The sequence below is a fragment of the Schistocerca serialis genome, chromosome 1 (genome assembly GCF_023864345.2).
Source record: "Schistocerca serialis cubense isolate TAMUIC-IGC-003099 chromosome 1, iqSchSeri2.2, whole genome shotgun sequence".
NCBI lineage: Eukaryota > Metazoa > Arthropoda > Insecta > Orthoptera > Acrididae > Schistocerca > Schistocerca serialis.
The window spans coordinates 575,121,436-575,139,955 of record NC_064638.1 but is presented as its reverse complement, the minus strand read 5'-3'; the positions used below and the strand labels follow the sequence as shown (position 1 = coordinate 575,139,955).

Here is an 18,520-nt window from a genome sequence, read left to right as displayed (position 1 = left end):
GTTGTTCTCTGTCTGGTAGAAAGTCACACTGATATTCCCCTAGTATGCCTTCTGCACACTTTTGTATCCTTTCGTTTAATATACTTGTGAAGATCTTATAAGCTGTGCTTAGGAGTGTATGCTGTTCTGTCCCCTTTCTTATAAATGGTGATTATTATTATTCCAGTTTTCCAATTACCTGGCATAGTTTCTGTTTCCCCTATATCTGATATTTATGTGTACAGTTCCTTTATTACAGCCTCACCACCAGTTTTTATTAATTCAGGAATTATGCTGTCTTCCCCAGGGGCTCGTTTGTTTTTTGACCTGTGCACTGCTTGGGAGACCCTTGTAGTGTTGGGGTTCTTGCCTTGTTGGTATCATTATCTACTTCCAGCTCTGCTCTTTCCTTCTGTGCAGCTGTCTCTTCATTTTCGAAGCTGGTGCTTAATGTATCTTTGAAATACTCTGCCCGTCTTCCCACTGTCTGCTTTTTTCCTCCCTTATCATTTTCCCATCATTGCTGAAACAGGCCATTGTTTTTGGCTGGGATCTATTCATTTTGCTTACAGCGTGATAGAACTTTCCTATTTCACTCTGTTCCTTTAACTCTTCTAGTTCTTGAAATTTCTTCTTAGTCCACTCTCTTTTCTTTCTATTGCACAGTCTGTTAGCTCTTCTCCTTAATTCTCTATATTGTTCCACATTATTTCTGGTTTCTCTCTGTAGCACTTTTGTTCTTGCCCTGTTCTTTTCCTCTATTGCTGACCTGCAATCTTCATCAAATCTTTCCTGAGATCTTCTATTCCTTTCTATGCCTATTATTTCCTCTGCAGCATCTTAATGGCTTTTTCAATCCTGTTCCACCTTTCGTCTACTCCTACTGCGGTCTCTTCATTGCTCAACTTTCTGCTTAGTGTTACTTGGTATTTTTTTTACTACTTCATGGATTTTCAGTTTGTCTGTATTCCATTTCATCATCTTTCCTATTCCATTGCCATTTGTTAGTGACAGTTTCTCTCTCAAGACACTGGTTTTACCACAAAGTGGTCAGAGTCTTAACTGATTTGGAGTGGTGTACAATCACCAAATTATGGTCAATCTGATTGACTACTCCATTGACTGCAGACTTTCAAGTACCCAGATGGATCCTTTTGTGTGGGAAGCAGGTACTTTTAATAATCATATTATTCCTTGCTGAGAATTGGCATATTAAGTCTCCATTCTTGTTGTTTTTTTCATGTCATGAATATTTTCCAGAAAGGTTAAAAACAGCATTCTGCTTATAATGTTGGTGTGCAAGTTACTTGCAGTGTTTCTTTACATACTCTGCTCCTTCCCTCCTTGCTAGCAGCGGTCGGCGTCGAAAGATTTCATTTTACATTTTCTCTTGGCAGTTTTTGCCATTCTACAGTATTTCTTGTGCTGCATCATTTACATTTCACTTTCTGAAACTGTTTCTCATTCCACACTGCAACAGTGTTTATGTTTGTTCATTTGTTTTTGTTCGTGTTGTGATTGTTGCCAACCTGTGAAACTACTAATGCAGCACAACAAATACTGCAGAATGGCAAAAACTGCCAAGTGCGAATGTGAAACAGTCTTTTGATGCCAACCCCTGCTAGCAAGGAGGAAAGGAGCAGAATATGTAAAGAAGCACCATAAGTAACTTTCACACCAACATTATTAACAAAATGCTGTTTTTAACCTAAAACAACAAAAAGTGTACAAACGTATGTATCCAATTTGCAGAATAACCATGGAAGATGCTTTATAAATAAAAGTGAAATGCATCTGGTGTAATTCTTTTTAATTAAATTGCAGTCAGCTGATGGACAACCTATAGTAACAGATTTTAGCAGCTGCTGCAGAAGATGGCCACACAAACAAACATATTAAAAAAAGTATTACCTGCCAAATAAAATAAAAGCATCAAAATATTGTGAATCATTACATATACAGATTATTTTAATATTTTACCAAAAACTGCAAGTGAAAAATACTGTCTGAGGTCTCATCTTTGTGTATCTCAATTCAAGCTAGGAACATTGCTTTTCTCTTTTCACATCTAGCAAAAAATAATCAAATAAAAATGGATTTCTTACATAGATGTCAGTTTTAACATTTGGTTAATTCGGTAACATTTGGGACTGTGAAGGTAAGATCTTGCCTGATTTATGAAGCTCATTAGAAAACAGTACTTTAAAAAGCATAATTTCTTTTACAGTGAACCTCATGTTTGGAATTGCATGGCTGGCCATTACTTGTCTTGAGGAGCATAGAATCCAGAATGGGAGTGGCTTGGCTGATGTGAAGGCAAGGGGATAATGATGAAGGGGGAGGTCTTGGCAAGAGTAGGCAATGAATCATAGTATGTTGGTAAGCACTGTGCCCTGCAGATGATAGGAGGACAAATTGGAAATAGTGGAATGAATAGTGCAATTGCAAACTAAGATGTAGGTAGAAGAGAAGGTTGGAGGGAAAAACGAAAATACAGAGAAGGAGAGAGATGAAAACAGAAAAGTGAATAGATCATCAAGAAAAAAAGAGGCAGTTGACTTAATTAGGAGTACTACCAGTGTACTCCTGCATCCTGCCACTCTTCCGGATGTACCTCCATGAACAAACACTCCCCCATATATGCACTGCTTATTGCTCCTCTCATTTCCCTTTTTCTCAATCCATCTTCACCTCACACTTTGTCCTCCTTTCATCTGTGTACCAAAGATAGCACAGGACTTACCATTATAATACATGCAATCTTGTTCTCTCTCTAATGCCTCCCTCATCATCTTTATCTTCTCTTGTTCTCACATCAAGTGGATCCATCTTGTCTTGGAGTCTGAATGACCAGGGATTCTTTCCCAAACCCATCGCTCTTTCCTTCTTGATGAAGGAACTAAGTGTTCTGAAATATACTAATAGATTTGTTCTTCCTTTTATTTAGCCCCTATCAGTGGTACTGGCATTTTGGCTCCTGAATATCTCCCTGTAATTTTGCACTCAGCTGCTTTTTGCCATCTAGATTATGAGGCAGTTGACATACATTATACTTTATCACTCCAGAGTATATCAGTTCACTCACCATGTCTGTGGTTTATTCTTTCATTTGATAAGGCATCATACTGTCATGTGATTCGTATTTCAGTTGAAGCTGTGCTACGTATTTGGATTTTGTAATTCTGATAATTTCTCTAACAGTGTTGTATTACGGTCAGACTGTAAGTTGCTTCTAGATAGATGTAGCTGTGTCCAGAGTGGTAACACCAAAAACATAAATATGTATATTACTTTGGTTGTAAATTTCACATTTGGAGGTTGTCTTGTTAAACAAGTTTTTGTGGGCAACACTGCTCAGAATCCTTTGTTAAATTCACACACATTCAGAATTTAGTGTAAGCTGTAAGAGACTTGTGCAAATTATATTACAAATGTTTCAAAGAAAAGAATGTAATAAAGTACTGTACTGTGGTGAGTAGTAAACTCTAGACTTATTAAATGTAGAAGTATGGGAGTTGTTATGTGCATTTCTTATAATTTACAACAGGTGGACGTTACGCTATTTACAATGTGTCTGGGCGCTCATATGCAGCGACCAAGTTGGGTGCTGGAAGAGTTGTTGATTGCGGCTGGCCTTCACATGGTGCTAGACGAGCACCACCTCTTCATGCGCTTTATACTCTTTGTAATGATATGTATGCATTCCTGCAGAAGGATCCAAAGAATGTGTGCATTGTACACTGCACTGTGAGTAAATGATTTTTGATAATGCAATTGTGGTTTTTTTCCTAGTATATGTTAACTTGAAACACGAGCTGCATCATATCTTTAGATTTTTAATATTTGCCTCACAATGTTGAATTATTTAGTTCTATTCTTGAATAAAATGGCACAATGGGCCATTTAAGTTATTCAGGGTGTCATTCAATGGAAGTTGTAGCAAAAACTATAATAATAATAGCACCTTTACTTGTTGTAGCTACTGGAAAATGGCCAAACTTATAACTATCAGGGTGAGTCAAATGAAAATGTTTCTAATTGTAACAACGAACAAAAAACTTGCATGTCATTTTTTGACAAAGTTTCTGTGATGTTGAACGCACACAATCCACCGACCTGGAAGTGAATAGATACCACGATGAAAGAATTCTTTTGGTCGGGGTGTTTAGCCAGTCGTGCACTGCAGTTTCATCCTTTTCGTCACTTCTGAAATGCCTGCCTCCCACGGCTTCTTTTGAGTGCACCGAAGAGATGAGTCACTAGGAACGAGGTCTGGTGAGTGAGGAGGATGTACCAGACATTCAAATTTCTTTTCTGAATAATCTCAACTGTCTTACAGGCTGTATGCGGTCAGGCACTGTCATGCTGCAGCCATACCCCTCAAGTCACAAGTTCTCATCATCTACTCCTGATAGCAGGGCGAAGTTGATTTTTCAGCATGTCTAATAGAAATTACTGGTTACCATTACCCCCCCCCCCCCCCCAAATCCATGAAATGAAATGCATCCCAGAAGAGAATGAGTGTGAATTTTCCATCAGGTGGTGGAGTGCAGAATTTTTTTGGTTTTGGTGATGAGCTGTGGTGCCATGCCTTGCTTGACCTTTTTGTTTCTGGTTGATGGTAGTGGACCCAAGTCTCATTGCCTGTAGCAATTTTTCCCCAGAAATTCACAACCGTCGATGTGGAAATGGTGCAAAAGCTCTTCGCAGGCATTGATGCGATGGTCTTTAAATTTTGTAGTCAATTGACGTGACACCCATGTTGCAGACACCTTATTGGAGACAGTACATCATGAACAATATTCTGTGCTGAACCAATATTAATCTTCAAACTTGTGGCTATTTCATTCAGAGTTTTGTGTCTGTTCTCCTTCACAAGCTCCTCCGCTGACACAATATTCTCTTCGATCACTATGTTGTGTGCCTGCCCTGGTCTGAAGGCACCCTCAACAGAAGTTACATCACTTTTAAACGTCCTACACGACTCGTACACTTGCTGCAATGACAAACATGAATCGCTATACTGTGCTGTCATTCTGCAATGAATTTCAGTTGGTTTGACACCTTCACTACACAAAAAAAATACATCACAGGTCGTTGCTCAATCGTGGAGCATGTTCACAGCCGGGCAGCCATCTCGTTGTGTAAGCTGTTGCCTTTTCCTGTATTGTAGCATCACTCTGCACCTGTCAATCACTTTCAGAACCTCAAGGGACACTACAGTCACCTAACACCTCCATCACACAACTTCTTAAAAATTTTATGGAACTTTTAAGGTTTTCATTAGATTCACCCTTGTAGATGCAATGCAACGCCAGATATGTTTAAGTATGATTGTAAATTCTCATAGGCAGATATATTAATAAAGCTAAAATTAAAGTTACTTGCAAGGCATAAGCCTCTGACTGAATTCCTGTGTACATAGCTTATCTTTCTGTAGGTGACAGTGTAGGATAAACTATTGAGATTGAAAAAACTTTGCTTTGTATCTGTAATTTTTGCATTCAGAAGTCATTTCTAGCGTTGTGCTGGTGGCAAGAGCTACTGCTCATCATTAGAATCCATACCACTTTAACTTAATTTCAATATATTCATTTTAACTGATCACAACTGCAGTGTGGTTCATTCTTTTTGTCTATTCAAACATTATGATCACCTGGTTGACAGTATGTCAGTCCCTGTCTAGAATGCAATACAACAGTGATTCTGTTTGGTATGGATTTGTCCTTGGGAGGCTTACAGAGGTATGTGGCACCAGATGTTGACACCCAAGTCAATTCCTGTAAATTGCGGACTGGTTGTTTCTGTGTGTGGAGCTAATGCCTGATGGCATCTCACAATCAGATATGTTCCATCATGTTCAGATCAGGTGAAATAGATGGCCAAGACACCATTGTGAATTCACTACGATACTTCTCAAACCACTGTCCCCCCTGCGGGTCCGGGGATTAGAATAGGCCCGCGGTATTCCTGCCTGTCGTAAGAGGCGACTAAAAGGAGTCCATCCCCCTCACGGGGGTAGTTCGCGCCTGCGTCCGGAGACGGACGGTTCCACGACCTATCATCGTGGTCCTTTTGGTTTTTTCACTTCTCGTTTCTTCCTTCCTTTTGTTGGTTCCTTTCTTTGCTCTTCTCCACCTCACTGTCTTCCTTACTCTTTCCCTTGCCTTCTCCTTGCCTTCTCATTGCCTTTTTCTCCTTGCCTTCTCATTGCCTTTTTCTCCTTGCCTTCTCATTGCCTTTTTCTCCTTGCCTTCTCATTGCCTTTTTCTCCTTGCCTTCTCATTGCCTTTTTCTCCTTGCTTCTCATTGCCTTCTTCTCCTTGCCTTCTCATTGCCTTCTTCTCCTTGCCTTCTCTGGTCTCCGCCTCGGCGTTTGAGACAGTCTGTCCTCTTTCTCCCTCTCTCTCTTCTTTTTCCTCTTCTTCCTTCCTCCCTGTGCGTGTCTGAAGGCCGGCCCACGCGTTCGCACGCGTAGCCGGTGACGGGGTAACGCGTAAGTCCCCGCCCTGGGTAGACATGTAAGGCACGCGCGTACCCCCTGGTAAAGGCCAGGCCCGGGGAGGGGTGATTGCCTGAGCTGATACCTTCTGACCATGCCGATTGGTCCCTCCGTCTGTTTCTCGGGAGGTGTGACCTGAGGTGTAAACATTCACCTAAGGCGGGAGTGCCCTCTGAGAGGGTCCCCACAAGGAAGGAGCGCGCCATCGGAGACGCTGGCAATCATGGGGGATTCCTCCGCAATGGATTCTACTCCATCTCTTTCGACTTCGACCCAAAAACGGAAACGTGACCAGCCAACAGTGACAAAAGTACTACCGCCTGCCCCACAGTTCCTCGTAGTTTCTCGAACTGAGGACGGAAAGGATTTTTCCTCTGTCAACCCTTTCGTTATTCAGAAGGGCGTAGATGCCATAGCCGGATCTGTCAAATCCTGTACCAGGTTGCGTAACGGCACCTTATTACTAGAAACTGAGAATGCCTTTCAGGCACAAAAACTGCTTCGGGCCACCCTCCTGTACACGTTCCCTGTCCGGGTGGAGGCCCACCGAACTTTGAATTCGTCTCGTGGTGTGGTCTATACTGGCTCCCTCGACGGATTGACTGACGAGGAGCTTCAATCATTCCTCGCTGAGCAGGGCGTGACGGCTGTCCATAGGGTCATGAAAAAGGTCAACAATGACCTTGTACCGACCCGGACAATTTTCTTGACCTTCGATAGTGTTAAGCTGCCATCGCGCATCAAGGCGGGCTACGAGGTTATTTCTGTTCGCCCCTATATCCCGACACCTACGCGCTGCTACCAGTGTCAGCGTTTCAATCACACTCGACAGTCTTGTTCCAATGCGGCTAAATGTGTCACCTGTGGCAGGGATGCCCATGAGGGTGACTGTCCACCTCCGTCTCCTCGTTGTGTGAACTGTCAGGGTGACCATGCAGCATCCTCCCGCGACTGTCCTGTCTATAAGGAAGAACGCTGTATCCAGGAAATTCGGGTCAAAGAGAAAGTGTCCACCTCGGCTGCTCGCAAGCTATTGGCTAGTAGGAAGCCCACGCTGCTCCCAGCGGGGAAATACAGTACTGTCCTCGCCTCTCCTCGGACTACCCGGGAGGTAGCAACCCAGACATGCGATCTGACCTTCAGCACCACGGTCGTCCGTTCGGCCAGTGCTAAGATCGCTCGGTCGACGTCTCCTCTTCCTCCCATCACCCCACAGACACGAGCACCTTCTTCAGCTTCTGCTAAGACGAAGACACCGAAGTCAGATGCCCGGGCCTTCAAGAAGGAACCATCCCGTGCAGACTTCCTCCGTACCTCGACCTCACAGCCTTCGACCGGTACTTCCACTACACGTCCTTCCAAAAAGGCGCATAGGAAGCACAGTTCTCCTTCCCCGCCACGGCGCATTTCTTCTCTTGCGCCACCCAGCGGCTGCCGCCCCAGGCCGTCATCCGTTTCGCCTGGCCGCACCGCTGGTCGCCGTACATCTGGCCGTTCACTGGCGGAGGAAGCTCCCCCTCCCGGCCATCCTCCCGAGATGGCCGATGACCCTATAGACCCAATGGACGATGACTGTCCGCCTACTGATAGCGGCGGCAGTGCTCGCTCGAAGCCAGGCCCTAAGCGGCCTTCGAGGTGACCACTTCTCTCATCTTTCTTTTCTTACGATGGCACTTATTCACTGGAATATTCGCAGCATTCGCTCCAACCGAGAGGACTTGAAGTTGCTGCTCCGCTTGCACCGTCCGCTTGTCGTAGCCCTCCAGGAAACGAAGCTACGCCCATGCAATCAAATTGCCTTGGCACACTACACCTCTGTGCGTTTTGACCTACCCCCTGTGGTAGGTATCCCAGCTCATGGAGGGGTTATGTTGCTGGTCCGGGATGATATTTACTACGATCCCATCACGTTGCACACCGGCCTGCAGGCAGTTGCCATCCGCATTACTCTCCCCACTTTTACGTTTTCCTTTTGTACCGTTTACACTCCATCGTCATCTGCCGTTACCAGGGCAGACGTGATGCAACTTATTGTTCAGCTACCTGCACCATTTTTGTTAACTGGAGACTTCAATGCCCACCATCCCCTTTGGGGCTCTCCAGCATCCTGCCCGAGGGGCTCCTTGTTAGCAGACCTTTTCAACCAGCTCGATCTTGTCTGCCTCAATACTGGCGCCCCTACTTTTCTTTCGGACACATCTCACACCTATTCCCATTTAGACCTCTCTATATGTACTCCCCAACTTGCACGCCGGTTTGAGTGGTATGCACTTTCTGATACATATTCGAGCGACCACTTCCCGTGTGTTATCCATCTCCTGCAGCATACCCCCTCTCCGTGCTTCTCTAATTGGACCATCTCCAAGGCCGACTGGGGGCTCTTCTCTTCCAGGGCGACCTTTCAGGATCAAACCTTTACAAGCTGCGATCGTCAGGTCGCACACCTCACGGAAGTCATTCTCGCTGCTGCTGAATATTCCATCCCTCACCCTCCTTCTTCTCCACGTCGCGTACCGGTCCCCTGGTGGACCGCAGCATGTAGAGACGCTTTACGTGCTCGTCGACGTGCTTTACGCACTTTTAAACGCCACCCTACAGTGGCGAATTGTATCAATTATAAACGATTACGTGCTCAGTGTCGTCGTATTATCAAAGAAAGCAAGAAAGCCAGCTGGGCTGCTTTCACAAGCACCTTCAACAGTTTTACTCCTTCTTCTGTTGTCTGGGGTAGCCTGCGCCGGCTATCTGGCACTAAGGTCCACTCACCAGTTTCTGGCTTGAAGGTCGCGAATGACGTCCTTGTGGCCGCTGAGGCTGTCTCCAATGCCTTCGGCCGCTTTTTTGCAGAGGTTTCGAGCTCCGCTCATTACCACCCTGCCTTCCTCCCCCGCAAACAGGCAGAGGAGGCTAGGCCACTGAACTTCCGCTCCTCGAATTGTGAAAGTTATAATGCCCCATTCACCATGCGGGAACTCGAAAACGCACTTGGCCGATCACGGTCCTCTGCTCCAGGGCCAGATTCTATTCATATTCAGATGCTGAAGAACCTTTCTCCTGCGGGTAAAGGTTTTCTTCTTCGTACATACAATCGCATCTGGATTGAGGGACATGTTCCCGCATGCTGGCGCGAGTCTATTGTTGTCCCGATTCCTAAGCCGGGGAAGGACAAGCACTTGCCTTCCAGTTATCGACCTATCTCGCTTACCAGCTGTGTCTGTAAAGTGATGGAGCGAATGGTTAACTCTCGATTGGTTTGGCTGCTCGAGTCTCGACGCCTACTTACCAATGTACAATGTGGATTTCGTAGGCGCCGCTCTGCTGTTGACCATCTGGTTACCTTGTCGACCTTCATTATGAATAACTTCTTGCGGAAGCGCCCGACCGCGGCTGTGTTCTTTGATTTGGAGAAGGCTTACGACACCTGTTGGAAGGCGGGCATCCTCCGCACCATGCATACATGGGGCCTTCGCGGTCGCCTCCCTCTTTTTATTCGTTCCTTTTTAATGGATCGACAGTTCAGGGTACGTGTGGGTTCTGTCCTGTCAGACACCTTTCGCCAGGAGAATGGGGTGCCACAGGGCTCAGTTTTGAGCGTCGCTCTCTTCGCCATCGCGATCAATCCAATAATGGATTGCCTCCCAGCTGCTGTATCAGGCTCCCTTTTCGTGGACGATTTTACCATCTATTGCAGCGCGCAGTGTACACGTGTCCTGGAGCGCTGTCTTCAGCGTTCTCTTGACCGTCTTTACTCCTGGAGTGTCGCCAATGGCTTCCGTTTTTCTGCCGAGAAGACGGTCTGTATTAACTTCTGGCGATACAAAGAGTTTCTCCCACCGTCCTTAAGACTCGGTCCCGTTGCTCTCCCAATCGTGGAGACAACCAAATTTTTAGGCCTTACATTTGACAGGAAACTTAGCTGGTCTCCACATGTGTCATATTTGGCCGCCCGTTGTACCCGTTCTTTAAATGTCCTCCGTGTTCTCAGTGGTCTGTCGTGGGGAGCGGATCGAACCGTCCTACTTCGTCTATATCGGTCGATCGTCCGCTCCAAGCTGGATTATGGGAGCTTCGTATACTCCTCTGCACGGCCATCCATCTTACGCCGCCTCAACTCCATACAACATCGGGGTTTACGACTTGCGATCGGAGCATTTTATACCAGTCCCGTAGAGAGTCTTCATGCTGATGCTGGCGAATTGCCACTCACCTACCGGCGCGATGTACTGCTTTGTCGATATGCCTGTCGGCTACTGTCAATGCCCGACCATCCGTCTTATCGTTCCTTTTTTGACGACTCTCTTGACCGTCAATACGGGTTGTATGTCTCTGCCCTGCTACCCCCTGGCGTTCGCTTTCGTCGCCTCCTTCAACACCTTACTTTTTCCCTCCCTGCAACCTTTCGAGTGGGCGAGAGCCGCACGCCACCTTGGCTCCAGGCTCAGGTCCGCGTTCACCTTGACCTCAGCTCGCTCCCAAAAGAGGTCACTCCCGGTTCGGTCTACCACTCACGTTTTTTGGAACTTAGTTCGAAGTTCATCGACATGACTTTCATTTATACAGATGGCTCTAAGACCAATGACGGGGTCGGGTGTTCCTTTATTGTCGAGGCACAAAGTTTCAAATACCGGCTCCATGGCCATTGTTCGGTCTTCACAGCTGAGCTCTTTGCCCTCTACCAGGCTGTTCTTTACATCTGCCGCCACCGACATTCTGCTTATGTCATCTGCTCAGATTCCCTGAGCGCCATCCAGAGCCTCAGTGATCCGTACCCGGTTCACCCTTTCGTACACCGGATCCAATGCTCTCTTCAGCAGCTGGTGGACGTCGGTTCTCCAGTTAGCTTTATGTGGGTTCCTGGCCATGTCGGTATCCCTGGGAACGAAGCTGCAGATGCCGCGGCCAAGGCTGCGGTCCTCCAGCCTCGGACAGCTTCTTGTTGTGTCCCTTCGTCCGATTTTAGCAGGGTGATTTGTCGGCGCATCTTATCTCTGTGGCACGCCGATTGGGCTGCACTTACCGACAACAAGCTTCGGGCCTTAAAACCTCTTCCCGTGGCTTGGACGTCCTCCTCACGCCCTTCTCGGCGGGAGGAGGTCGTTTTAGCCCGGTTAAGAATTGGACACTGCCGGTTCAGCCATCGCCATCTGCTGACGGCTGCGCCGGCGCCGTTCTGCCCATGTGGGCACTTGCTGACGGTTACACACATTTTAATGTCCTGTCCTGATCTTAACACACTGCGCCTCGATCTTAACCTGCCTAATACTTTCGATGCCATTTTAGCGGATGACCCACGAGCAGCTGCTCGTGTTCTTTGTTTTATCAATTTGACAAACCTCGCTAAGGACATTTGATGATGTTTTTTAATCCTATGCCTGTCAGTCTGTCTTTTATTGTGTTTTCCCTTTTAGTTGTTGTTGTCAACTTGTGCCTCACGGTGCATTCTTAGAGTAGTCAGGGCGCTAATGACCATTGAAGTTGTGCGCCCGAAAACCACAAAAAAAAAAAAAAAAAAATCAAACCACTGTTGCATGATTCTGTCCTTCTAAGAGGCCAGTTCTCCTGATGGAATATACAGTTGCTGTCAGGGAAGACACAAAGTGAGAAGGGATGTAGGTGGTCTACAATAATAATCATGTAGACCACAACTGTCAGGGTGTGTCTGATTACTGACACAGATGCAGTGGGAGCGCAGAGGAATGGTCCCCATAGCATAATTGTGTGCTCTCCTCCACTGTCCACCCCGAATTTGTTGTACCGTGCAGGTTTGAAGCAAGTGTTCTCCTGTGTGATTGTGTATCCAAGCACCACCATTGACCTGTTGTAGCAAGAAATGTGATTCATCTAACTGGGCAATACATTTTCATTGATCCACAGTTCAATCTCAGTGATTCTCTTCCTCCTGCAACCATAATTTATGATGTCATTGGGTCAATATGGGAACACATACAGGTCATCTGCGACAACAACGTACTCTTAACAGTGTGCTCCAAAACACTTGTGCTTGGACAAGAATTGTACTCTGTTGTTGGGTCTGCCACATCTCTCTACCTATCCAGCTTTACAGATCAGGTGAGCTGCTGACTTTCACATTCTGTGATGAGACGTGGACATTAAACACCATTTTGCCCATTCATGTCTTACCATCCTTCGACCCCTTTCCATAAATGTAAGGCAGTAGTACCGAAATGACTAGCCAGCTTTGCTGTTTTCAGGTACCAGGCCATAACTACCGCTCCTTTCTCAAAATTTCTTACGTCAGTCAATTTCCGCATTTGTGGTTCATATAGTTCCCATTCATCTCTACTCTGCTTCTATATTTTACTTATACATCATGTACCCACAGTGCCACCAGACAACATTCAGTGTCATGGTGGGCAGTGGTCAATAATGTTTGGGCTCATCACTATATTTAGTGCTTAATAATAGTATCAGATTGTAATTCTAGATGATGGATTTTCTGGTTACTTTCAAAATTCATTTTGATCTAAAATGTAATCCCACAAATTTCATTGTACTCTTAAAGTAACTTTTAGCTGTGGTTTTATAGAGGTGACAGATCTCAGTCTGAGATGAAATAAAATTGATAAAAATTGTGTATTTGGATTATCGCAGCCTGTGACTCTTCACTGTAAACGAAGACAATCAATGAAGCTAACTAAAAACATGTGACAGGACCTCAGGGGGAAAGAGGGGGGGGGGGGGTGCAGAACAAATGGCAAAGACAGGTGCCTTTAAGAAATGTGCGATGGAATGGACTTTGTGAGGGGGCAGAAATAAATGAAAAGCATACAACATCCAAATATATTACCCGTAGATGGAGCATTGTGCAGTGATAAGGTGTTAAATGTTGAGAGTTTATTTTTTGACTTAAAAACATTACAGTAGCATGAGTGTTCAGCATATTACCCCTATGTAGCATATTACCCCTATGTAATGTCAAATCATGACTGCCTGATGGCTACCAAGTGATAACATGAAATTAGGAAATCGATAACTTCCGTGACTCAGATGAATCATTGTTAACCTTTGAAATGGTATGAAATTATTTTGTTCTTGTTTTTACTTTAATTAGAAAGATTAGCAAATTACTTTCTGTACCTCCATAATAGAATTATTGTTCTGTACATTTATAATGAATGCTTATAGTGCAGGAATGATGTTGATCGTTCAAATGTAGCATCATGAGAATGATAAGATCCAGGCTGTGGCTGAAGCCCATCGCACAAGGAGTGAGGTTCATCATATGTTTGGTAGAGGGTGCGCCCGAGTGCCGGCTAGCAGGGAGGGGTGACAGCCACCTCACATGCCGAACCTCTCACATGGTGCAGGATTTGGCATGGAAGCTAGCTGGCTTACTTGACTCGCGTGAACTACAAGGAGTGCGAGCCGATTGGTCTGCAGTATTTTTCAAATGATTGTAAAGAAACTATTTGGTAAAAAATTGGTTTTTGGTGATCTTGTAGCTTAATTAGTCAGCTTCATGTGCATATTATTTCATTAATAATGGTCATAGTTATTGCAATATTCTGAGATTAAGTGAACTACTGCAAGAATATTGGTAAATGTGCATTGAGAAATAGAGACCACTATGAATTGGCATTTGGTGTATGGTAGGTCATATGTTGCTGCGTTTGAAATGTATCTAGTGTATTGAATTATTCTTTAAAGTTGGAAGAACATTGCTCTCTATCACCAATCTCGAGAAAATGGATTGTATGAAAAGTGCTTCATCTGAACCCACCTGCTGATGAAAAAGCCAGAATGACAATTTCTTAACAGTCCTTGTATATTATAAGCTGTTTGAGACATTGGAGCAAGATTTTGGCAAATTATAATACAAAAAGAGGAGAGTATTTTTCCATATGATTACTATGCGAAACTTCTGTATCTAAATATGATATTCAAGCAACTACAGATTTTTCAGTGAAATAATGTAGTTTTTAAGGGCCATCAATGAGAATTACTGTGGGTTTGGAACAATATATGTGAAGAGTTTATTTTTATGCTGAGAATGGGCATTTTCATAAACTGTTGACTTGTCTTTCACTCAGTTGCTAGTTATTAATATACTGTTTAAGGATTCTGCTGCAATTTCAAGTGCATTGGAATGTTAGTGAGATGAATATTTGTAAACTCTGTGTTTTGGATGAAGTAGTATATTTTAACATGGCAGTGTTGAAACTCGTGTGTTACTCAAAATGTGTCATTGTTAATGTTTTTCTGAAGAAAAATAAATGGTCTAAGAAGTCTGTTGAAAATAAAGCGCTACTTCTGTTGAAATTTCGGTGGCCTCCTATACCCCGGTATATTTTTATTAATGAGTGTTATGGATTGAAACTAGCCAAAGGATTTTATTTTTATATATCAGCGATCTAAGAAACTTGAAAGCATTTAATTTGCAGAATTCTGACAATGGACTATCAAGGTATAAACAGATTATTAGTGTCTTTGGTGAACTAAAATATGTTTGTGGTGAAAAAGTACAATCCCCCTCTCTGTTAATTGTTTTCATATGTTAGTAAATCCTGACACTGCCATATTTCTTAGATAACTGAGATATAGAAATAAAATTTATTGGAGAATTTCAGTCCATATCATTAATTATTAAAAATACACTGGTGTACAGGATTACACAAAAATTGCAATAGAAGTAGCAATTTCTTTTCCCCAGACTTCTTATTCCATTTACTTTTCTTTGGAGAAATGTTGTGTTTTGAGTTATATGTAAGTCTCAATGTTGTCACATTAAAAATCTGCTTATTTTGTCAAAACACAGTAGATTTTACCGAAATGGATCTCACCAATATTCTAATGCTGTTGAAATTTACAGAATCCTGAAACAGTGTATTAGTAAATTAGCAACTGACAGAAAGACAAGTCAATATTTTATGAAAATACCCATTCTTAATATAAAAATAGACCGTTATTTCATCACTTACATTGTTCCAAACCCACAGCATTTCTCAGTTCAGTAGTTGCTTAAATATCACACTAGATTTTCAGTAGAAGTTTCACACATTAATTGTATGGCAAAATACTTTACTCTTAGCTTACTATCATGTTCCAGTCAGAATAGCTACATCATATCTCATTCTGTCTTTTTTGCTGGCACAAGAGTTTGGGGTGAAGCACTTTAGATACAATCAATTTTCTCAAAATTGGTGATAGTGATATCCTTCCAAGTTTAAGGAATAATTCAATATGTAAGATGGATTTCTTACACAGCAACACATGACCTAACGTGCACCACATGCAAATTCATAGCGACCCCTATTTTTCAATGCAAACTTCCCAAAATTCTTCCAATAGTGTACTTAATCTAGAAATATCATAGTAACTATTACTATTAACAAAATGGTTCACATGAGAGTGACAAATGAAGCTACAAGATGTGCAAGAATTGAACTTTTTGACAGATAATTTCTTTATTGTCACTTGAGAAAGATTGCAGGTCGACCGGCAGGCGCGTGACATTTTGTTTCATCTCAAGGGTTACCAGGTGTTCTCTGAGAGTTCCCACCTTGTAAGCTCTAACATCAGAGGCCAAGCAGGACTCCAGATTGGTGTGTTCGTAGCAGTCAAGGAATCTTACAAGGACTTAAAAGGAAAATAACACCAGAGTTATCACAGAAAATATTCACAACTCCTTACAGTGCATGCTGCTTGCAGACAACAGAGCCTGCAAGGGAGCCTTTGCATGAGCAGGCAAGTAAGCTTACAGCAAATCTTAATCTGTGTGAAGTGTGCTTAAGCCACTCTGCTATATCATTTATCCCAGTTCAGAAAGATATGCAAGATAATTTCTTTGTAGTTTGGAAAGTAGATGGAGAGATACTGGCAGAATGGATGCTGTAAAGTCTGTTTGAAAGTCATTTCAGGATAACTCAATAATTAAGATCATTGGCCATGAAAGGCAAGTCTCTGAGAATTTTGATGTTAACGAGGCTTACAGGCATTTAAATTATTTTTGGGAACAATAACTGGATGAAACCTGAAGTAAAAAGCTTTTAAATATTTAGTGAGTCATGGAACATAGATTGGGAAGACAGATTAGACATCATGGGAGGGGGAGCACTCATTGCAGTTGTCAAAAATATTTGTTTTTAATGAGGTCAATCGTCAAGTTGTCTGGACACATATATTCTACCATGGTGGTTTTAGAGACATTAAAGGAAGTCTATGCTCAGTAGCACAGAAATACCCATATATGCGATATTAGTTAGAGGTAGATTTAATCTACCATGTATAGACTGGGACGTTTGGATTCATCATTCGGACGGGGTGGTGGTGGTGGTGGTGGTGGTGGTGGTGGTGGTGGTATGGTCAGGCCATCTTGCAAAGTACATTTGAGTACATTTTTGGAAAACTGTTGTGAGCAGCTACTTCAATGGCCTACATGCAACTGAAATATCTGAGACCTTGTAGCTACGAATAGGCTTGACCTTGTTGATAGTGTCCTATAGAAAAGGGGATTAGTGGTTATGATGGTTACTAAAGTTAATAAATCAGTCAAGAAAACTAGGAGTATTTTTGCTACAAAGAGCAGATAAGCAGTTCCTAGCACACCACTTAGATAATGAATGGAGATCATTTAGTTCCAGTACGATGGAAGTACAGAGTTTAAATGGGTTGTAAATCAGGCTGTGGGAAGTATGTGTCAAGTAACTTGATTGAAGATGGAGAAGACCCACTGTGGTTGAAGCATTTTAGTTCAGAAGAGACTGCACAGATGACAACACACAGAAGTTAGTAGAGAATTGTGCATCTGTAAAAAGATGGATGCATGAAACGTACCACTTCCACCGTCGTGCCTTTGTGAAGGATCTAGCTGAGAATGTGAAAAATTCTGGTCCTATGTAAAATCACTTAGCAGGTCTAAGTCTTCCATCCAGTCACTCACTGATCAATCTATTGTGGGAGCTGAAGATAGCAAAACAAAAGCCAAAGTTTTAATTTTTACATTTCAGATATTGCTGACACAGGAAAATCATACAAATGTGTCATTGTTTGACCATCAGATTGACTATGGACAGCATAGTAATAAGCATCTCTGGCATAGAAAAGCAACTTAAAGAGTTAAAAATAAATAAGCCTCCATGCCAGGACAGAATCCTAATTCGGTTTTACAAAGAGTACTCTGCAGCATTGGCCCTTTACTTAGCTTGCATTTATCATGAATCTCTCATCCTGTGCAAAGTCCCAAGCAACTGAAAGAAAATACATGTGACTCTTGTATCTAAGAAGAGTAAAAGAAATAATCCTCTAAATTGCAGACCAATATCCTTAACATTGATTTGCTCAGAATTCTTGAACATATTCTTTGTTCAAATATAATAACGTTCCTTGAGACGGAAAAGCTGTCCACAAATCAGAATGGTCTTGGAAAGCATTGCTTGTTCAAAATTTAAATTTCCCTTTTCTCACATGGTATCCTGTAAACTATAGATAAAGGGCAACCGGCAGATTCCATATTCTTAGATTTACGAAAAGTGTTTGACACAAGTTCTCCACTACAGACTGTTAACAAAGATATAAGCATACAGAATAAGTTCCAAGATACATGAGTGGCTCGAAGATTTCATAAGTAATAGAAATGAGTATGTTGTCCTCAACAGCGATTATCACAGCCAAGGGTACTGTCAGGAGTGCCCCAGGGAAATGTAATAGCACCACTCTTTTTCTCTAAATTCATAAATGATCTAATGGGTAGGTGTGATTGTGGTGTACGGGAAGGTGTCATCACTGAATGGCTGTAGGATTATACAAGATGACTTAGAATTTCTAGTTGGTGTAATACATGGCAGCTTGCTCAAAACATTGAAAAATGTAAATTATTATGAATGAGTAGGAAAAAAACCCTCTAAAATTAGAATACAGAATTAGTAGAGTGCTGTTTAACACAGTCATGAAGATTAAATATCTAAGCATCATGTTGCAAACCAATACAAAATGCACTGACAATGTGAGGAATGTAGCAGGAACTTCAGTTTAGTGGGAGAGTTTTAGGAAAGTGTGATTCATCTGTAGAGGAGACTGGGT

General features: G+C 43.0%; 1 protein-coding gene across 3 annotated transcripts in view; it reads left to right on the top strand.

The window, feature by feature from the left end:
• The window catches only part of LOC126476428 (cyclin-G-associated kinase), a 264,992-nt gene that overhangs the window by 80,545 nt on the left and 165,927 nt on the right, over positions 1-18,520 (top strand). For all 3 annotated transcript variants that reach the window (XR_007586987.1, XM_050103541.1, XM_050103542.1), the window contains exon 11: positions 3,527-3,726. Coding sequence is in view for 2 of the 3 variants with exons in the window: in XM_050103541.1 (XP_049959498.1) it covers positions 3,527-3,726 (200 nt within the window). In the remaining variant the exon portion in view is untranslated. The remainder of the gene's footprint in view (positions 1-3,526; positions 3,727-18,520) is intronic.